This window comes from Heterodontus francisci, chromosome 12 (assembly GCF_036365525.1).
Source record: "Heterodontus francisci isolate sHetFra1 chromosome 12, sHetFra1.hap1, whole genome shotgun sequence".
NCBI lineage: Eukaryota > Metazoa > Chordata > Chondrichthyes > Heterodontiformes > Heterodontidae > Heterodontus > Heterodontus francisci.
In genome coordinates, this window is record NC_090382.1 from 85,781,199 (window position 1) to 85,804,705 (window position 23,507).

Below are 23,507 nucleotides of genomic sequence, written 5' to 3' on the forward strand. Positions count from 1 at the left end.
TGGCATTGTTGCATTGGGACCACAGTGTATTATGGGAACTGAAAGAAGGGCCTGTGCTATTATGTGGGATTCAACACTAACAGATTGAAAGATTTCCAAAGCATGGTCTGTATCAACAAATAGAGAATTGTACGGAAATGAATAAGGTTAGTATTTGCAGAGTGGGGAGTGCAGACTTAACCAACAATCTGAGCAATATCTTAGTCTTGATGGAATAAAGATAGAAATGCTTCTGTGCAGTGTGTAATTTTATTTGAGTCAGAAGAGACTTCATTTATTGGTAAACCATATTTATTTGAATTGAAGAGCATTTCAATTTCTAATCACACAGAAAATAAATTCACTACCGAGCTCATATTCAATCACACAGATGACTTGGAGCAAACTCTATTGTGAGCCCGATAATTTTGCTTCACAACCATAATATATTAGGAACAACAGTGGGCCATTCAGCCCCTCAAGTCTATTCTGCAATTCAATTATATTATGGTGGATCTGTATCTTAACTCCATTTACCTACCTTGGTTCCAAATGCTTTAGTGCCCTTGCCTGACAAAATACCATCAAACTCTTGAAATTTTCAATTAACCAAGCCGGAACAGCATATTTTGGGGAGGGTGGGGGAGGAGGAGAGTTTCAGATTTCCACTACATTTGTGTGATAAATGTTTCCTGATATCACCCCTGAAAGGCCTAGCTCTAATTTTACCATGATACACCTTTGTTCTGGACTTCTCCACCAGGAGAAACAGTTTCTCTCCATCTACCCTATCAAAATTTTTATTCATTTTAAACACCTCAATTTGATCACCCCTTCATTGTTTTTTTATTCATGGGATGTTACTGTCGCTGGCAAGGTTAGCATTTATTGCTCGTCCCAAACTGCCCTTGAGAAGGTGGCGGTGAGCTGCCTTCTCTTCTTGTACTGCTGCAAACTCTGTGATGTAGGTACATCCAGAGTGCTATTCGGAAGGAAGTCCCAGAATTTTGATCTAGTGACAGAGAATGAAAGGCGATATAGTTCCAGGTCGGGATGGGGTGTCGCTTGGAGGGGATCTTGCAGCTGGTGGTGTTCCGATGCACTTACTGCCCTTATTCTTCTAGGTGGTAGAGGTTGCGGATTTGGAAGGTGCGGTCGAAGGAGCCTTGGCAAGTTGCTGCGGTACATCTTGTAGATGGTACACACTGCTGCCACTGTGCATGATGATGGATGGGGTGCCAATCAAGCAAATGGATGGTGTCAAGCTTTTTGAGTGTTGTTGGACCTGCACTCATCCAGGGAAGTGGACAGTATTCCATCACACTCCTGAATTGTGCCTTGTAGATGATGGATTTGGAGAATCAGGAGGTAAGTTACTCACCACAGAATTCCCAGCCTCTGGCCTGCTCTTGCAGCCACAGCATTTACACGTGGCTGGTCCAGTTAGGTTTCTGGTCAATGGTAGCACCCAAGATGTTGATGGTGGGGGATTAAGCGATGTCAATGCCATTGAATGGCAAGTGGAGGTACTCAGATTCTCTCATGTTGGAGATGGTCATTGCCCTGCACTTGTGTAGCGCGAATGTTACTTGCCACTTATCAGTCCAAACCTGAATGTTGCCCATGCCTTGCTGAATGTAGGCACAGTCTGCTTCAGTATCTAAGGAGTTGTGAATGGTAATGCAAACTGTGCAATCATCAGCAAGCATCCCCACTTCTTATGATCGAGGGAAGGTCATTGATGAAACAGCTGAAGATGGTTGGGCCGGGGACGCTACCTGAGGAATTCCTGTAGTGCTGTCCTGGGGCTGAGATCATTGGCCTCCCACAAGCATCTTCCTTTGTCCTTTGTGCTAGGTGAGACTCCAACCAGTGGAGAGTTTCTTCCCCCCCCCCCCACTCCCCCACAATTCCTATTGACTTCAGTTTTGCTAGGGCTCCTTGATGCCACACTTGGTCAAATTCTGCCTTGATGTCAAGGGCAGTCACTTTCACCTCACCTCTGGAATTCAGCTTTTTTGTCCATGTTTAAACCAAAGTTGCAATGAGGTCTGGTGCTGAGTGGCCCTAGCAGAACCCAAACTAAGCATCGGTGAACAGGCTACCGTTGAGTAAGTGACACTTGATAGCATTGTCAACGACATCTTCCATCACTTTGTTGATGATTGAGAGTGATTGATGGGGCGATAATTGGTTGGAATGGATTTGTCCTGCTTTTTGTGGGCAGGGCAATTTTCCATATTGTTGGGTAGATGCCAATGTTGTAGCTATACTGGAACAGCTTGGCTAGAGGTGCAGCTAGTTCTGGAGCAAAAGTCTTCAGGACTACTACCAAGATGCTGTCAGGGTCCATATCCTTTGCTGTATGCAGTGACATCAGCCATTTCTTGATATCATCTGGAGTGAATCGAATCCTCTGATGATTGGCATCTTATGACAGTGGGGAGCTCAGGAGGAGACCGAGATGGATCATCCACTCAGCACTTCTGGCTGAAGATGGCTGCAAATGCTTCAGCCTTGTCTTTTGCACTGATGTGCTGTGCTCCCCCAGCTTTGGGGATATTTGTGGCGCCTCCTGGAGTCATAGAGAGATACAGCACTGAAAAAGGCCCTTCGGTCCACTGAGTCTGTGCACAACCATCAACCACCCATTTATACTAATCCTACATTAATCCCATATTTCCTACCACATCCCCACCTTCCCTCAATTCTCCTACCACCTACCTACACTAGGGGAAATTTACAATGGCCAATTTACCTATCAACCTGCAAGTCTTTGGCTATGGGAGGAAACCGGAGCACCTGGCAGAAACCCACGCAGTCAGAGGGTGAACTTGCAAACTCCGCACAGGCAGTACCCAGAACCAAACCCAGGTCGCTGGAGCTATGAGGCTGTGTTGTTAACCACTGTGCCGCCCCACATCTTCTTCTGGTTAGTTGTTTAATTGTCCTCCAGCTTTCAGACCTGAATGTGGCAAAACTGCAGCGCTTTGATCTGATCAGTTAGTTGTGGAATTGCTTTGCTCTATTGAATGCTGCTTCTCCTGTTTAGCATGCATATAGTCTTGTGTTATAACTTGCAGGTTGGTAGGTAAATTGGCCATTATAAATTGCCCCTAGTATAGGTAGGTGGTAGGGAAATATAGGAACAGGTGGGGATGTGGTAGGAATATGGGATTAGTGTAGGATTAGTATAAATGGGTGGTTGATGGTCGGCACAGACTCGGTGGGCCGAAGGGCCTGTTTCAGTGCTGTATCTCTAAAAAAAAAAGGGCAGCACAGTGGCGCAGTGGTTAGCACCGCAGCCTCACAGCTCAAGCGACCCGGGTTCAATTCTGGGTACTGCCTGTGTGGAGTTTGCAAGTTCTCCCTGTGTCTGCGTGGGTTTTCTCCGGGTGCTCCGGTTTCCTCCCACAAGCCAAAAGACTTGCAGGTTGGTAGGTAAATTGGCCATTATAAATTGCCCCTAGTATAGGTAGGTGGTAGGGAAATATAGGAACAGGTGGGGATGTGGTAGGAATATGGGATTAGTGTAGGATTAGTATAAATGGGTGGTTGATGGTCGGCACAGACTCGGTGGGCCGAAGGGCCTGTTTCAGTGCTGTATCTCTAAACTAAAAACTAAACTAACTTCACCAGGTTGACACCTCATTTTCAGGTATGCATGGTGCAGCTCCAGGCATACTCTCCTACACTGCTCACTGAACCAGGGTTGATCCCTTGGCTTGATAGTAATGGTCGAGTGAGGGATATGCTAGATCGTAAGGTTACAGATTATGGTTGATTACAATTCTGCTGCTGCTGGTGATGCAGCCCAGGGCACTTCAATAATGCCCAGTTTTGAGCTGCTAGATCTGTTCTGAATCTATCCCATTTAGCATAGTGGTAGTGCAACACAACACAATGGAGGGTATCCTCAGTGTTAAGACGGGACTTCATCTCCATAAGGACTCCGTGGTGGTTACTCCTACCAATACTGTCATGGACAGCTGCATCTACGACAGGTAGATTGGTGAGGATGAGATCAAGCACATTTTTCCCTCTTGTAGGTTCTCTCACCACTTGCTGCAGGCCCAATTTGGCAGATTAGTCCTTCAGGACTCAGCCAACTTGGTAAATAGTGGTGCTACTAAGCTATTCTTGGTAATGAACATTGAAGTCCCCCAGCCAGAGTACATTCTGTGCCCTTGCTACCCCCAAGTGCTTTTTCCAAGTGATGTTCAACATGGAGGAGTACTGATTCATCAGTTGAAGGAGGGCAATACAGGACAATTAGCAGGAAGTTTCTTTTCCCATGCTTGACCTGATTCAATGAGATTCCGCAGGCCCAGAGACAATGTTGAAGACTCCCAGGGCCACTCCCTCTAGAATGTATTCCACTGTGTCACCACCTGTAGGAAACAACAGACCCAGGGATAAAGAAGAAGGAGTCTGGTACATTGGCTGTAAGATCTGTGAGTTCTGACTATGTCAGGCTGAGCATGAGTCCCCATATGCTAGTGAGGATGATTTTCCAGGATTGACAAGGCAGGCTGTGGTTAAGTCATTTCTGTTGCCTAGGTCAATGCCAAATGGTCTGCCCATTTTTATACTTATTTGATTTTTTTTGTGGCTGTTTGATACAACTGAGTGGCTAGCTAGGTCATTTCAGAGGGCAGTTCAGAGTCAACCACAAAGCTATGGGTCTTAAGTCACATGTAAATCAGAGCAGGTAAGGATGGCAGATTTCCTTCCCTAAAGGACATTAGTGAACCAGATGGGTTGTTAATGACAATCCGGTTGTTCTGAGATCTTCATACTGAGACTAGCTTTAATTGAATTTAAACTCCACCAGCTGCTGTGGCCAGATTTGAACTCATGGCTCCAGCGCATAAGTCCAGGCCTTTCAATTACTAGTCCAGTAACATTACCATTATGCTACCATTCTGTACATGAGGAAATACAAGCTGAGTCTGTGCAATCTATCCTCATAATTTAACACTAGTTTTTAAAGTTATTTCTGTATTTGTACCCCTAAATCTCTTTGTTCCTCCACAATTCCTACCAGCTTTTTGCCATTTAGAAAATAATTAATAATCATGCTTCTTAATAAGGAGAATAATTGTAATTCTGAGATGAACAACAAAAGAAACATTTCAGGCAAACGGTTAAATAAAGTGCATTACAACTGAACTGAACATCAGCAATGACTGCATTCAAAATTCACAATCAATGACTGCAGACATATGTCTAAATCTTGTTCGAGAGTGTGATTCATGTTTCAAAAAGGCTCCATAAGTACTAGTTTATAATGGGCACCATGTGTAAAATAATTCCTAAACTTCCACTCAAAATAATGGACAACATTATAATGCTTCTTCCACACCAAAATTCTCACCTACATGTCATTAGTCACAAATACAATATTTCTTCTTTATCATTTCAATCAGATTTTTTAAATCCTCTATTACCCTATGTTGCCAGTATCGTGCTATTCTAACTATCTTTCTCAATTTCAGTCCTGGCCCCCACTTATGATTTTAAATCTCTTCTCCCTGTATCTAATCTGAGGATTTATTTCCCATTTAATACCAGCAGAGGGAGTTTGGACTCAATTTGGAGAAACGGAGCAGAAGTAATGGTTGACAGGAATAGCTAACAGTATCAGCTAAACGGAAGGCACTGCTGCTTGGTTCATGATTTTTACCAAAATTACTCTCCTGGGAGAGAAAACAGAGGGAGGATTTGACCATATAGGGCCAATTTTCACTTCTATTGTCTGGCGCTAACAGGGTAGTGATGGACTCAAAATGGCTTTGATATCCTAACTGTCCCATTAACACTAATGAACATGCTGGTGACATTTTGAAGGAGCCTACAATTGGGCACCCGAATCTCCCAACTGTTTTTGATAGTAGGCTCCTTTTAATATGCAAATGGAGAGTTCTAGGATCATGATTTCCATTTTAGTTTGGAATTGGTTGGAGCATGTGCCATGCACACACTGACCAGTTCCACGGGAAATGGGAATTGATGAGGTCCAGCCAAGGTAAGTCTGGTATTATTTCCTTTGGGTCCAGTGGAGCAGGAACACTCCTCCAGGTCCCACAAAAACAATCTAAGCTGCTACTGCCCTGGGACCCCACACAATGACTTGTGACTCCACTCCCAGCTCCTTGCTGGTGCCTAGGGCAGCCTGATATTGGAAGGCCTCAATCTGTTGAGCTGCAGCAGAACACCCCTTGGGGCCTACAGTGCGGCAGCTGGATGTAAATGAAGTTGGCGACTCAAAATTGCAGCCGCTTCTTCAATGTAGGTGTGGATGACTGGTGGGCCAGCATACTCCACAGGTCTGTTGTCCAAATGTCAAATTTGACTCCATAATACTTTTAGTCCAACATGCAACACAAAGTTTTGTGTTTCACGAGAATACATTGTTGGTTCCATATGAAAGTGAGAAAATGTGGGAAACATCAAATGGTGCAATATCCTGTTGATCGGAGTATTTGACAGTGGTCCCTGAGTTTCTCAATTGCATTGCTATGTATATTTCAATAGGAGTTAATGTTAGTCCATGGCATAAACTGGAAAGAAAGAATTGATATAAAAGCAAAATACTGCGATGCTGGAAATCTGAAATAAAAACAAGAAATGCTGGAAATACTCAGCAGGTCTGGCAGCATCTGTGGAGAGAGAAGTAGAGTTAACGTTTCAGGTCAGTGACCCTTCTTCAGAACCATTCAGAATCCAATTCAGAAAGGACTGATTGTCTATTTCATTTGTGCTGATCTGTGACCAGGGCTGAGTTAAATTTCCTCCTTTTTACTAACCATCATATTGCTTTCTCTGGTTGTTCCATTCTTATAAAAATGGTCATGATCCCTGGGTGTGCTTCTACACTTGAACCTGTGATTAAATCAAAAACAGCACTGTCATTAAGAATGAATGTTAAGTGAAACTTACCTATCATATTTCCCTGGATGGATACAGTCACTTATTTCATACCAAACTGGCTTTATTTCAGTAATTCAAAAAGTTTTCATGTCAGCTGATATGATATTGAAGGATGCGACTGTACTAATGCATTACTGTGCCACAAATTGCTAATAACAAAACATGCTGCGATGTCAAGGAAGATGGTAATGTAAACTTTGTATCTGTGGGATCAATCAAGCTCAAGTTGACAGGAAAAATCAATCTCAACTCAGTGGGCAAGGGGCACAAGCACAAACAAAGGCAGGTGAGAGTGACTGCCCTCGACATCAAGGCAATACTTGACCAAGTATGGCATCAAGGAGCCCTAGCAAAACTGAAGTCAATGGGAATCAGAGGAAAACTCTCCACTGGTTGAAGTCATACCTAGCTGTGACAGAAACCACACTGGCCAAATGGAAACATATTAATTTCATAAGGTCATAATGTCATAAGAACTAGGAGCAGGAGTAGGCAATTCAGCCCCTTGAGCCCGCTCCGCCATTCAACACGATCATGGCTGATCTCATCTCGGCCTCAACTCCACTTTCCCGCCCGTTCTCCATAACCCTTCAACCCTTTACTAATTAAAAATCTGTCTATCTCCACCTTAAATTTACTCAATGTCCCGGCATCCACCGCACTCTGGGCAGTGAATTCTACTGATTCACGACCCTTTGAGAGAAGTAATTTCTCCTCATCTCTGTTTTAAATCTGCTACTCCTTATCCTAAAACTATAACCTCTCGTTCCAGATTGCCCCACAAGAGGAAACATCCTCTCTACGTCTACTTTGTCAATCCCCTTAATCATCTTATATCCTCAATTTCGTCATATGGAACACTGCTTGAACCCTTTTTACTGGACATTGAACATAATTTGTTTAAAAGAACGACAGAGCTGAACAGCTGAAACATGGGTGTACATTTGCATTCTGAGACACCGTTGCACAGAGACAATGGGAGTGCTCACTGATTCAATTAGCGATATGGGTTTTGTCAATAGTGTGATCAAAAGATATTGAGAGCCACTGACTTTGTAAGAGACAACCCTCCACCCCCTCTCCCCCCACTGAGTGTGACTGGAGAACTTTTGAAAACAGACGTTGCTGTTTGAAATAAAGAGCTGGTCACATGACTAACCTGCTGGCCAACCCGGGGACTTTTTGAAATGTGCCACACGGAAAGGGCAGACTGCAATTTGAAAACCAAAGAGAAAGAAGGGAACTCTCTCTCTCTTTCTCAAGCAAAGTCCCAGGGACCCACGGAAGCAACTTTATCTGCAAGACAGAGGATCTCTTCAGCCTTCTGGTACTAGAGAAGCAAGATTGAAAGTGTGCACTGGACCCAAGCGAGATCTACAAGACCACAAATCCAACCAAAGACTTTATAGCAAAACTAAAGACTAACTGAATTCCATCTACTACTCCAAACCCTCCCCCTTTAATTCTTTCTCCTCCTCTGTATCTATTTGAGTGTGTGTTTATCTCGTATATATGCTAGTGTGTCGCATATTTTTAGTAATTTTTACTGTTAGAGAGAGATAAGTTTAATAAACTTATATCTCTCTTGTTTAAACCTAAGAAAGCCTGTCTGATTGGTTTATTTACAATTACAGTTAGACAGCAGTGAGCAAGGACTCACTGAGGTGAAGCTAAAAACTATGTTTTAAAAGTTAAATTATGTTATGGCCAAACTAGGAAAGGGGCCAGAGGGGAGCCTGAGACCCCTTCCTCACCCGGTCATAACATAGCACAAAGGAAGATGGTTGTGGTTGTTGGAAACCAATCATCTCAGTCCTGTGACAGTGCTGTAGGAGTTCCTCAGGGTAGTGTCCTAGGCCCAACCATCTTCAGCTGCTTCATCAATGACCTTCCCTCCAAAATAAGATTAGAAGTGGGGATGTTCGCTGATGATTGCACAGTGTTCAGTACTATTCGCAACTCCTCAAATACTGACACAGTCTGTGCCCACATGCAGTAAGACCTGGACAACATTCAGGCTTGGGCTGATAACTGAGAAGTAACTTTCACACCACACAAGTGCAGGGTAATGACCATCTCCAACAAGAGAGAATCTAACCATCTCCCCTTGACGTTCAACAGCATTAGCATCGCTGAATTCCCCACCATCAACATCCTGGGGGTTATTATTAATCAGAAACTGAACTGGAGCAGCCACATAAATACTGTGGCTGACAAGAACAGTCAGAGGCTGGGAATTCTGCAGCCAATAACTCACCTTCTGACTCCCCATATCCTGTCCACCATCTGCAAGGCAAAAGCCTGGAACAAAGAACAAAGAACAGTACAGCACAGGAACAGGCCATTCGGCCCTCCAAGCCTGGGCCGATCTTGATGCCTGCCTAAACTAACACCTTCTGCACTTCCGGGGCCCATATCCCTCTATTCCCTTCCTATTCATGTATTTGTCAAGATGCCTCTTAAACGTCGCTATCGTATCTGCTTCCACCACCTCCCCTGGCAGCAAGTTCCAGGCACTCACCACCCTCTGTGTAAAGAACTTGCCTTGCACATCCCCTCTAAACTTTGCCCCTTGCACCTTAAACCTATGTCCCCTAGTAACTGACTCTTCCACCCTGGGAAAAAGCTTCTGACTATCCACTCTGTCCATGCCGCTCATAACTTTGTAAACCTCTATCATGTCGCCCCTCCACCTCCATTGTTCCAGTGAAAACAATCCGAGTTTTTCCAACCTCTCCTCATAGCTAATGCCCTCCAGACCAGGCAACATCCCGGTAAACCTCCTCTGTACCCTCTCCAAACACTCCACGTCCTTCTGGTAGTGTGGCGACCAGAATTGCACGCAATATTCTAAGTGTGGCCTAACTAAGGTTCTGTACAGCTGCAACATGACTTGCCAATTTTTATACTCTATGCCCCGACCGATGAAGGCAAGCATGTCGTATGCCTTCTTGACTACCTTATCCACCTGCGTTGCCACTTTCAGTGACCTGTGGACCTGTACGCCCAGATCTCTCTGCCTGTCAATACTCCTAAAGGTTCTGCCATTTACTGTATACCTCCCACCTGCATTAGACCTTCCAAAATGCATTACCTCACATTTGTCCGGATTAAACTCCATCTGCCATTTCTCCGCCCAAGTCTCCAACCGATCTATATCCTGCTGTATCCTCTGACAATCCTCATCATTATCCGCAACTCCACCAACCTTTGTGTCATCCGCAAACTTACTAATCAGACCAGCTACATTTTCCTCCAAATCATTCATATATACTACAAACAGCAAAGGTCCCAGCACTGATCTCTGCGGAACACCACTAGTCACATCCCTCCATTCAGAAAAACACCCTTCCACTGCTACCCTCTGTCTTCTATGACCGAGCCAGTTCTGTATCCATCTTGCCAGCTCACCTCTGATCCCGTGTGACTTCACCTTTTGTACCAGTCTGCCATGCGGGACCTTGTCAAAGGAGTGTGATGGAATACTCCCCACTTGCCTGGATGAGTGCAGCTCCAAGAATACTCAAGAAGCTCGACATCATCCAAGACAAAGCAGTCTTCTTGACTGGCACCGCATCCACCACCCTAAACATTCAGTCCCTCCACCACTGGCACACTATGGCAGCAGTGTGTATCATCTACAAGATGCACTGCAGCAGCTTGCCAAAGCTCCTTCAACAATACCTTCCAAACCTACGGCCTTTACCACCTAGATAGACAAGTGCAGCAGACGCATGGGAACACCACCACTGAAATTTCCCCTCTAAGGCACACACCATCCTGACTTGGAACTACATCGTGGATCCTTCACTTTCTCAGGACCAAAGTCCTGGAACTCCATACCTAACAGCACATTGGTGCACTTACACCACCTGGGCTACGGCAGTTCAAGAAGGTGGCTCACGACCACCTTCTCAAGGGAAATTAGGGATGAGCAATAAATGCTGGCCTTGCCAATGACACCCACATCCCAAGAAATAATTTTTAAAAACTCTACATTCAGACCTAAACGGTCAGGTAGAGTGGAAATTCATTAAGAGTTAAGACACTAAGACACATCAAGTTGATATGTTAGTCTTATTTTCCTTGTTAGGACTGTTAATGTTTTGAAAGCAATGTTGCAGAAATTCAGGATAGCACCTAGTTCCTTCTATAATGTATAATGCCCATTATTTTGCAAGTCAATCTGCTCTAGTTTCTGAGACCTACTGATCAGGTGTTCACAAGTTCACTGCCAGATTTGTGCTGTGTTAGATGATCTGAAACTCTAGTGGCTCTGCCACTAGGCTCTGCCAACTCCAGGTGGTCCCTGGAGTTGCTAACTTTTAAAGAATGAAGTCTCCAGAAACTAAACATTAAACTCCTGGCCACTGCTGCAAGCAGCACAAGAGAAAAATAACAGCAGCATTAAAAAAAATTTTTTTTTTCATTTTCTTTGAACGCTTTCCTTTATTAATTATACAAGACTTACATTTATGTAGTGTCTTTCATGGCATCAGAAACCAAGTGTTTTAAAGCCAATGAAGTACTGGTGAAATGCAGTCACTGTTTCTTTTTAATGTAGGAAATTTGGTAAGCAATTTATTTTTTATTCGATCCCGGGATGTGAGCATTGCTGGAAAGGCCAGTATTTAATGCCCACTCAAACTGCCCTTGAGAAGGTGTTGCTGAACCATCTTCTTGAAATGCTGCAGTCTGTCTGGTGTAGATGCTGTACTGTTAGGTAGGGAGTTCCAGGATTTTGATTCAGCAACGATGAAGGAATGGCGATATATTTCCAAATCAGGATGCTGTGTGACGTGGAGGAGAACTTGCAGGTGGTGATGATCCCATGTGCCTGCTACCCTTGTTCTTCTAGGTAGTAGCAGTCGTGGATTTGGAAAGTCCTGTTCCTATTCCTTATGGCAATTGGCAGAAAAAGCCTTGGCGAGTTGCTGCAGTGCATCTTGCAGATGGTACACTATGCTGCCACAGTGTGCTGGTTGTGAAGGAAGTCAATGTGCAAAATAGCAGATGGGATGGGGTACCAATCAAGTAGGCTGCTTTGTCCCAGATGGAGATGAACACTTGAATGTTCAAGCTGCACTCATCCAGGCTAGTCAGGAGTATTGTATTACACTCCTACTTGTGCCCTGAAGATGGCGGAAAGGCTTTAGGAAGTCAGGAGGTGAGTTACTTGTTGCAGAATACTCAGCCTCTGATCTGCTTTTGCAGCCACAGAATGTATATGGTTGGTCTAGTTATGTTTGTGATTGTTTGTGCACAGCAAGCTTCTGCAAACAGCGATGTGATACTGACCAGATAATCTGTCAGGTCTCTATGACAGGATTGAACCCACATCTTTCTGGCTCAGAAATGAGTGTGCTTCCAACTAAACTGCAGCTGACATTTTTGCTTTTTTTAAAACTAATTATAAAAACATTGGAGACAAGAAAAAAGACTGCTAGACTAGATGGGGCTGTTGGAAACAGTGGATATCGTGATGGAACTTCCAGGAATATGTCCAACAAGAATTGGCAACTGAATGGTCCCTGGAAGGTGGGTGGGGGACTGGGGGCTGCGGGTATGCAAAGTTAGGGTTCTCCAGGGATCTCTGCTGGAAAATGGGATGTGGAATTTGAGTGAGCCCCAACAGCCAATATTCCATCATCAATCATGGTCTTGGCCACTTAGCACTGAAATGAAAGATGGCATGTCATAAAATAATACACCAACAGGAGATACAATGAAGTGGGTCTCATAGAGGCTCAGCTCTTCTATGATTTCCATCTCCTTCCCTCTTGAGCCTCTCTTCATCCTGCTCCTGACCACTACCTTTTCTGGCACCAATCCTCGTTAGCATTGTGATAGCTTGCTCTGTTCACACACTGTCCTTTCAAACACATTATAACAAAAAAAGCTGAGCCTTGATCGCTCTGTCCTCCTCAATCTTTACTCAATTTCTGACCTATTCCCCTTATTCAAGCTTCTTGAATGTATCGTCCTCTCCCAGTAATGGTTACCTTTCCCACAACTTCTGAAGCTGCAAGTGATGCAGTCCGTATAGAAATGCAGCAAAACCTGGGCAATATCCAGGTTTGGTCTGATAAGTGGCAAGTGACATTCGCGGCAGGCAATGACTATCTCAATCAAGACAGAATCTAACCATCTCCCCCTGACATTCAATAGCATTACCATCACTGAATCCCCCATTATCAACATCCTGGAGTTACCATTGACCAGAAACTGAACTGGAGTAGCCATATAAATACCATGGCTACAAGAGCAGGTCAGAGGCTAGGAATTCTGTGGCAGGTAACTCACCTCCTGACACCCCAAAGCCTGTCCACCCTCTACAAGGCACAAGTCAGGAGCGTGATGGAATATTCTCCACTTGCCTGGATGATGCAGCTCCAAAAATACTCAAGAAACTCAACATCATCCAGGACAAAGCAGCTCGCTTGATTGGCACCCCATTCACAAACATTCACTTCCTCCACCACTGACGCACAGTGGCAGCAGTGTGTACCATCTACAAGATGCACTGCAGCAACGAACCAAGGGTCTTTAGACAGCACCTTCCAACACACGATTTCTACCACCTCGAAGGACAAGGACAGCAAATTCATGGGAACACCAGCACCTGCAAGTTCCCCTCCAAGCCACACACCATCCTGACGTGAAACAATATTGTCATTCCTTCACTGTCGCTGGGTCAAAATCCTGGAATTCCCTTCCTAACAGCACTGTGGGTGTGCCTACCCCACATGGATTGTAGCGGTTCAAGAAGGCAGCTCACCACCACCTTCTCAGGGGCATTTAGGGATAGGCAATAAATGCTGTCCTAGCTATTGACGCCCATATCTCATGAACGATTAAAAAAAATTGGCCTATTTGATTTATTTCACTATATTCCTGCACTGCCCCTAGCAACAAAATCACCCTGGTCAAAGGCACTGTCCCTGTGACCGTGATCATGAGGCATTATCTTTTCTTATCCTCCTCGTCCTCACTGCAGAATTTGACATGATTAATCTTGTCACCTCCTTCACTGTCTTCTCTCCGTGATACATATGCGGCTCATTCCCCAATGAGTGCAATCCTACCCGGCCTAACACAGTCAATTTATCTTTAGAAATGGCTTTTCATCCAGCTGCAACACAGCCACTTCTGGAATTCTCGGAGTATGTAGCGTTGGTTTTCGCCTCTTCCTCATCGACAACCCTCCCTTCGGTGGTATCATCCACAACATGGAATTGGCTTCCACATGTACACTGATGCATCCAATCTTACTTCTCAACTGTTTTTTGCAACCCTATGATCTCTGCGTGCACTGTCAGACTTCCTGTCTGATATTAAGTCATGCATGAATCAGAATTGTCTCCAAATAAGTATTGGGAAGAATGAAGCCATTGTTTCCATCTGCTGCCAAAAATGCTGCACCCTTGTCAGTGACTTCATTCTTCCCTGAGTGCTTGCTCAGCCTGAACCAGAATGAACTCAACAGTGGCATTTTGTTTGATTCAGAACCAAGTTTCAAATACTATAGCCCATCCATTGCTAATCTAGGAGATAACTCATAACCCAGAGAGTGGTTAAGGATGTGGAACAATTAAAAAAATGAAACTGGACGGACCACCCAGCATCGACCTAGGCACTGGAAACGACAACGGCAAACCCAGCCCTGTCGACCCTGCAAAGTCCTCCTTATTAACATCTGGGGATGTGCCAAAGTTGGGAGAGCTGTCCCACAGACTAGTCAAGCAACAGTCTGACATAGTCATACTCACGGAATCATACCTTACAGACAATGTCCCAGACACTGCAATCACTATCCCGGAGTATGTCCTGTCCCACCGACGGGACAGACCCAGCAGAGGTGGCGGCACAGTGGTCCACAGTAGGGAGGGAGTTGCACTGGGAGTTCCCAAGATCGACTCCGGACCCCATGAAGTCTCATGGCTTCAGGTCAAACATGGGCAAGGTAACCTTCTACTGATTACCACCTAGTGCCCTCCATCAACTGAACACCACTTGGAGGAAGCACTGAGGGTGGCAAGGGCACAAAGTGTACTCTGGGTGGGGGACTTCAATGTCCATCGCCAAGAGTGGCTCGGTAGCACCACTACTGACCGAGCTGGCCGAGTCCTAAAGGACACAGCTGCTAGACTGGGTCTGTGGCAGATGGTGAGGGAACCAACACGAGGGGAAAACATCCTTGACCTCGTCCTCACCAATCTGCCTGCCACAGATGCTTCTGTCCATGACTGCATTGGTTGGAGTGACCACCGCATACACCTTGTGGACACGAAATACCGCCTTCACATTGAGGATACCATCCATCGTGTTGTGTGGCACTATCACCGTGCTGAATGGGATAGATTTCGAACAATGCAAAATTGGGCATCCATGAGGCGCTGTGGGCCATCAGCAGCAACAGAATTGTACTCAACCACAATCTGTAACCTCATGGCCCGGCATATCCCCCACTTAACCATTACCATCAAGCCAGGAGACCAACCCTGGTTCAATGAAGAGTGCAGGAGAGCATGCCAGGAGCAGCACCAGTCATACCTCAAAATAAGGTGTCAACCTGGTGAAGCTACAACCCAGGACTATTTGCATGCGAAACTGCACAAGCAGCATGCAATAGACAGAGCTAAGCGATCCCATAACCAACGGATCAGATCTAAGCTCTGTCGCCCTGCCACATCCAACCATGAATGGTGGTGGACAATTAAACAACTAACTGGAGGAGGTGGCTCCACAAGTATCCCCATCCTCAATGATGGGGGAGCCCAGCATATCAGTGCGAAAGATAAGGCTGAAGCATTCGCAACAATCTTCAGCCAGAAGTGCCGAATTGATGATCCATCTCGGCCCCCTCCTGAAGTCCCCAGCATTACAGATGCCAGACTTCAGCTAATTTGATTCACACAGCGTGATATCAAGAAACGACTGAAGGCACTGGATACTACAAAGGCTATGGGTCCTGACAATATTCCGCCAATAGTACTGAAGACCTGTGCTCCAGAACTTGCCGCACCCCTAGCCAAGCTGTTCCAATATAGCTACAACACTGGCATCTACCCGGCAATGTGGAAAATTGCCCAGGTATGCCCTATACACAAAAGCAGGACAAGTCCAACCCGGCCAATTACCACCCCATCAGTCTACTCTCAATCATCAGCAAAGTGATGGAAGGTGTCATCAACAGTGCCATCAAGCAGCACTTGCTGAGCAATAACCTACTCAGTGATACCCGGTTTGGGTTCTGACAAGGCCACTCAGCACCTGACCTCAATACAGCCTTGGTTCAAATGTGAACAAAAGAACTCAAGAGGTGAGGGTTTGCTCTTGACATCAAGGCAGCACTTGATCGAGTATGGCATCAAGGAGCCCTAGCAAAACTGGAGTCAATGGGAATCAGGGGCAAAACTCTCTGCTGGTTAGAGTCATACCTAGCACAAAGGAAGATGGCTGTGGTTGTTGTAGGTCAATCATCTGAGCTCCATGACATCACTGCAGGAGTTCCTCAGGGTAGTGTCCTAGGCCCAACCATTTTCAGCTGCTTCATCAATGACCTTCCTTCAATCATAAGGTCAGAAGTGGGGATGTTCGCTGATGATTGCACAATGTTCAGCACCATTCATGACTCCTCACATACTGAAGCAGTCCATGTAGAAATGCAGCAAGACCTGGACAATATCCAGGCTTGGGCTGATAAGTGGCAAGTAACATTCGTGCCACACAAGTGCCAGGCAATGACCATCTCCAACAAGGGAGAATCTAACCAACTCCCCATGACATTCAATGGCATTATCATCGCTGAATCCCCCACTATCAACATCCTAGGGGCTATGATTGACCAGAAACTGAACTGGAGTAGCCATACAAATACCATGGCTACAAGAGCAGGTCAGAGGTTAGGAATCCTGCGGCGAGTAACTCACCTCCTGACTCCCCAAAGCCTGTCCACCATCTACAAGGCACAAGTCAGGAGTCTGATGGAATACTTTCCACTTGCCTGGATGGGTGCAGCTCCAACACTCAAGAAGCTCAACATCATCCAGGACAAAGCAGCCCACTTGATTGGCACCCCATCCACAAACATTCACTCCCTCCACCACCGACGCACAGTGGCAGCAGTGTGCACCATCTACAAGATGCACTGCAACAACGCACCAAGACTCCTGAGACAGCACCTTCCAAACCTGCGACCTCTACCACCACGAAGGACAAGAGCAGCAGGTGCATGGGAGCATCACCGCCTGTAAGTTCCCCTCCAAGTCACACACCATCTTGACTTGGAACTATATCGCCGTTCCTTCACTGTCGCTGGGTCAAAATCCTGGAACTCCTTTCCTAACAGCACCGTGGGTGTACCTACCCCACATGGACTGCAGTGGTTCAAGAAGGCAGCTCACCACCACCTTCTCAAGGGCAATTAGGGATGGGCAATAAATGCTGGCAAAGCCAGTGACTCCCACTACCCATGAATGAATTTTAAAAAATGAATTAAAAAAACTCACTCCCTCAAGGAGTAGTTGAGGTGAATAGCATAGATGCATTTAGGAGGAAACTAAGTAAGGACATGAAGGAGAAAGGAATAGAAGGGTATGTTGATAGAGTTAGATGAAGAAGGGTGGGAAGAGGTTCGCCAGTTGGACTGAATGGCCTGTGTCTATGCTGTAGACTGTAATTCTAGATATGTTATTTCCACCTTCGCAGCACTGCCTGCTTTCACCCTTATTTTATCAATATAACCCATCTTCCCTACACTCACTTTTCCAATCCCTTCCTTGCCAGCCTCTCATCCTTTATAAACTCCAAATCATCTAAAGTTCCATTCACCCAGTGTCTCCCATCCTTGCTGAGCTCCTCGTCCCCCAATGGATTGAATTTAAAATTTTCATTCTTGTTTATAAATTTCTCCATAGCCTCATTTTACCTTGTCTCTACAGCCTTCTCCAATCCACTGTCCTTTTCCCACTCTCTAGCCCTCTGAACCTGGCCTCCTTTTCAGTTCCCACTACCCGTTCATTTTCCATGGCAGAGCCTTCAGTTATCACAGCAGTGCTCTTTGGAACTCCCTCTCGGAATCCCTCCAAATCTCTGCCTCTCTCTATTTGCAAAAAACATATCTTCAGCCATGTTTTTAATCATCTCTTCTAACTCTCTCACAAAGGACAGGGGCCTGCTCATTTTCTCCTCTGTGAAGTGCCTTCGGACATTTTCTACAATAAAAGCATTATATAAATTTAAGTTGCTCTTAAAAAGAAAGACTGAATCAGAAAGACTATGGACACTTACCCCTTCATTTTCTGCATCTGATCAATGGTTTCTGGGAGAGGAATATTGACTGTTTCGGGTAGAAACAAAACCAGAATCGCTGAGAACACTGTCACACTCCCCATCAGAATAAAAGGCAGAAACTCATGATGAACACCTGTGAAAATATAGAGCATACATTGTCTGTAAGGTGAAGATCAGCACATCCACATAAAGCCATAGATAGCACATGTAATCCAGGTCTTTTCTTTTATTTAATCATGGGATGTGGGCATTGTTGGCTAGGCCAGCATTTATTGCCCATCCCTCATTGCCGTTGAGAAGGTGGTGGTGAGCTGCCTTCGTGATCCGCTGCAATCCATGTGGGGTAGGTACACCCACAGTGCTGTTAGGAAGGGAGTTCCAGGATTTTGACCCGACGACAGTGAAGGAACGGCGATATAGTTCCAAGTCAGGATGGTTTGTGGCTTGGAGGGCATCTTGCAGATGGCGGTGTTCCCATTAATTTGATGCCCTTTTCCTTCTAGTTGGGAGAGGTCACAGGTTTGGAAGGTACTGTCTAAGGACCCTTGGTGCATTGCTGCAGTGCATCTTGGTAGATGGTACACACTGCTGCCACTGTGCATCGGTGGTGGAGGAGTGAATGTTTGTGGATGAAGTGCGAATTAAATGGGCTGCTTTGTCCTGGATGGTGTCGAGTTTCATGAGTGTTGATGGAGCTACACCCATCCAGGCAAGTGGAGGGTATTCCATCACAATCCTGACTTGTGCTTTGTAGAGGGTGGACAGGCTTTGGGGAGTCAGGGGGTGAGTTTCTTGCAGCAGGATTTCAAGCCTCTGACCTGCTGTTGTAGCCACAGTATTTGTATGACTACTCCAGTTCTGTTTCTCATCAATGGTAACCCCCAGAATGTTGATAGTGGGGGATTCAGCGATCGTAATGCCATTGAATGTCAAGGGGAGATGGTTACTATTCTCTTTTGTTGGAGATGGTCATTTCCTGGCACATGTGTGGCGCGAATGTTACTTGCCACATATCAGCCCAAGCCTGGATATTGTCTGGGTCTTGCTGCATTTCTACACGGACTGCTTCAGTATCTGAGGAGTCGCAAATGGTGCTGATCATTGTGCAATCATCAGCGAACATCCCCACTTCTGACCTTATGATTAAAGGAAGGTTATTGATGAAGCAGCTGAAGATGGTTGGGCCTAGGATACTACCCTGAGGAACTCCTGCAGTGATGTCCTGGAACTGAGGTGATTGATCTCCTACAGCCACAATTCCTTTGTGCTAGGTATGACTCCAACCGAGAGTTTCCCCCCTGAATCCTATTGACTCCAGTTTTCCTCGGGCTCCTTGATGCCATACTCAGTCAAATGCTGCCTTGATGTCAAGGGCAGTCACTCTCACCTCTTGAGTTCAGCTCTTTTGTTCATGTTTAAACCAAGGCTGTAATGAGGTCAGAAGCTCAGTGACCCTGGTGAAAACCAAACTGAGCATCACTGAACAGGTTATTGCTAAGCAAGTGATACTTGATAGCACTGTAGATTACACCTTCCATCACTTTACTGATGATTGAGAGTAGACTGATGGGGTGGTAATTGGCCGGGTTGGACTTGTCCTGCTTTTTGTGTACAGGACATACCTGGGCAATTTTCCACATTGCCGGGTAGATGCCAGTGTTGTAGCTATACTGGAGCAGCTTGGCTAGGGGCGTGGCAAGTTCTGGAGCACAGGTCTTCAGTACTATTGCTGGAATATTGTAAGGGCCCATAGCCTTTGCAGTATACTGTGCCTTCAGTTGTTTCGTGATATCACGCGGAGTGAATCGAATTGACTGAAGTCTGGCTTCTGTAATGCTGAGGACTTCAGGAGGAGGCCGAGATGGATCATCAACTCTTGTGGGCAATAATTGTCAAAAGGGTGGTGGTGAGTTCCCTTCTTGAACCGCTGCAGTCCATGAGGTGTGGGTACACCCACAATGCTGTTAGGGAAGGAGTTCCAGGATTTTGACCAAGCAATGATTAAGGAATGGCAGTATATTTCCAAGTCAGGTTGGTGTGTGACTTGGGAAGGGAACATGAAGGTGGTGGTGTTCCCATGTATCTGCTGCCCTTGTTCTTCTTGGTGCTAGAGGTCGCAGGTTTGGAAGGTGCTGTCGCAGAAGCCTTGGCGAGTTGCTGCAGTGCACTTTATAAATGGTACACATTGCTGCCATCGTAGTGAAGGGAGTGACTGTTTAATGCGGCGGATGGTGTGCCAATCAAGCAGGTTATTTTGTACCAGATGAGGTCGAGCTTCTTGAATGTTGATAGAGCTGCACTAATGTAAGCAAGTTGGAATATTCCATCACACTCCATACTGATGCCTTGTGGATGGTTGAAAGGCTTTGGGGCATCAGGACATGAGTTGCATGCCACAGAATACCCAGCCTCTGTCCTACTTGTGCAGCTAAGTATTTATAAGAACATAATAAGAAGGAGCAGGAGTAGGCAATACAGCCCCTCGAGCCTGCTCTGCCATTCAATACGATCATGGCTGATCTCATCTCGGCCTCAGCTCCACTTTCCTGCTGTTCTTCATAACCCTTCAACCCATTACTAATTAAAAATCTGTCTATCTCTTCCTTAAATTTACTCAATGTCACGGCATCCACTGCACTCTGGAGTAGCGAATTCCGCAGATTCACGACCCTTTGAGAGAAGTAATTTCTCCTCATCTCTGTTTTAAATCTGCTATCCCTTATCCTAAAACTATGACTTCTCGTTCTAGATTGCCCCACAAGAGGAAACATCTTCTCTCCGTCTACTTTGTCAATCCCCTTAATCATCTTATGTACCTCAATTAGATCTCCTCTCATTCTTCTAAACTCTATAGAGTAAAGGCCGAAGCTGCTCAATCTCTCTTCATAAGACAAACCCCTCATCCCTGGAATCAATCTAGTAAACTTCCTCTGAACTGCCTCCAATGCAACTACATCCCTCCTCAAGTAAGGGGACCAAAACCATACTGAATACTCCAGGTGCAGTCTCACTAATGCCTTGTACAGTTGCAGCAACACTTCCCTACTTTTATACTCTATTCCTTTAGCAATAAATGCCAAAATTCCATTTGCCTTCCTTATTACCTGCTGTACCTGCATACTAGTTTTCTGCGATTCATGCACTCGGACACCCAGATCCCTCTGCACTGAAGCATTCTGAAGTTTCTCTCCATTTAGATAATAATTTGCCTTTCTATTCTTCCAACCAAAATGGATAACCTCATACTTATCCACGTTAAACTCCATCTGCCAAATTTTGGCCCATTCACCTAACCTATCCATATCCATTTGTAAATTTTTTATTTCTTTATTGCAACTTACTATTCCACCTATTTTAGTGTCTTCTGCAAATTTGGCTATAGTGCCTTCTATCCCTGCATCCAAATCATTAATATAGATTGTAAATAGTTGGGCCCAAGGACTGAACCCTGTGGCACCCCACTAGTTACATCTTGCCAACCAAAAAAAGACCCATTTATCCCGACTCTCTGTTTTCTGTTGGTTAGCCAATCCTCGATCCAAGCTAATAATATGTGGCTGGTCCATCAGGTTTCTGGTCAATGGCGACCCCCATGATGTTGATGGTAGGGGTTTTAGCGATGGCAATGCTGTTGAACGTTAAGGGCAGGTGGTTAGATCCTTTCTTGTTGGAGATGATCATTGCCTGGCAGTTATGTAGTGCAAATGTCACTTGCCATTTATTAACCCAAGCTTGAACCCTGGTCTTATTTCATGGACTTTTTATCTGAAGAGTTACAAATGGAACTGAAGACTGTGAAATCATCAGCAAACATCCTCACTTTTAATCCTGTTTAGAATTTAGAATTTAGAACATTACAGCGCAGTACAGGCCCTTCGGCCCTCGATGTTGCGCCGACCTGTGAAACCATCTGACCTACACTATTCCATTTTCATCCATGTGTCTATCCAATGTCCACTTAAATGCCCTTAAAGTTGGCGAATCTACTACTGCTGCAGGCAGGGCGTTCCACGCCCTTACTACTCTCTGAGTAAAGAAACTACCTCTCACATCTGTCCGATATCTATCACCCCTCAACTTGAAGCTATGTCCCCTCGTGTTTGCCATCACCATCCGAGGAAAAAGACGCTCACTATCCACCCTATCTAACCCTCTGATTATCTTATATGTCTCTATTAAGTCACCTCTCCTCCTCCTTCTCTCCAACGAAAACAACCTCAAGTCCCTCAGCCTTTCCTCGTAAGACCTTCCCTCCATACCAGGCAACATCCTAGTAAATCTCCTCTGCACCCTTTCCATAGCTTCCACATCCTTCCTATAATGCGGTGACCAGAACTGCACGCAATACTCCAGGTGCGGTCTCACCAGAGTTTTGTACAGCTGCAGCATGACCTCGTGGCTCCGAAACTCGACCCCCCTACTAATAAAAGCTAACACACCATATGCCTTCTTAACAGCCCTATTAACCTGGTTAGCAACCTTCAGGGATTTATGCACCTGGACACCAAGATCTCTCTGTTCATCTACACTACCAAGAATCCTCCCATTAGCCCAGTACTCTGCATTCCTGTTACTCCTTCCAAAGTGAATCACCTCACACTTTTCCGCATTAAACTCCATTTGCCATCTCTCAGCCCAGCTCTGCAGCCTATCTATGTCTCTCTGTACCCGACAACATCCTTCGGCACTATCTACAACTCCACCGACCTTAGTGTCATCTGCAAATTTACTAACCCACCCTTCTACACCCTCTTCCAGGTCATTTATAAAAATGACAAACAGCAGTGGCCCCAAAACAGATCCTTGCGGTACACCACTAGTAACTAAACTCCAGGATGAACATTTGCCATCAACCACCACCCTCTGTCTTCTTTCAGCTAGCCAATTTCTGATCCAAAGCTCTAAATCACCTTCAACCCCATACTTGCGTATTTTCTGCAATAGCCTACCGTGGGGAACCTTATCAAACGCCTTACAGAAATCCATATACACCACATCCACTGCTTTACCCTCATCCACCTGTTTGGTCACCTTCTCGAAAAACTCAATAAGGTTTGTGAGGCACGACCTACCCGTCACAAAACCGTGCTGACTATCTCTAATGTACTTATTCTTTTCAAGATGATTATAAATCCTGTCTCTTATAACCTTTTCCAACATTTTACCCACAACCGAAGTAAGGCTCACAGGTCTATAATTACCAGGGCTGTCTCTACTCCCCTTCTTGAACAAGGGGACAACATTTGCAATCCTCCAGTCTTCCGGCACTATTCCTGTCGACAATGACGACATAAAGATCA

General features: G+C 45.3%; 1 protein-coding gene across 1 annotated transcript in view; it reads right to left on the reverse strand.

The window, feature by feature from the left end:
- Positions 1-2,731: 2,731 nt before the first annotated feature.
- The window catches only part of LOC137375971 (organic cation/carnitine transporter 2-like), a 151,566-nt gene continuing 130,790 nt past the window's right edge, over positions 2,732-23,507 (reverse strand). Inside the window, exons 8-9 of the mRNA XM_068043786.1 lie at positions 18,205-18,340; positions 2,732-6,864 (exon numbers count right to left, since the gene is read on the reverse strand). Coding sequence (XP_067899887.1) covers positions 6,765-6,864; positions 18,205-18,340 — 236 coding nt within the window. The 3' untranslated portion in view covers positions 2,732-6,764. The remainder of the gene's footprint in view (positions 6,865-18,204; positions 18,341-23,507) is intronic.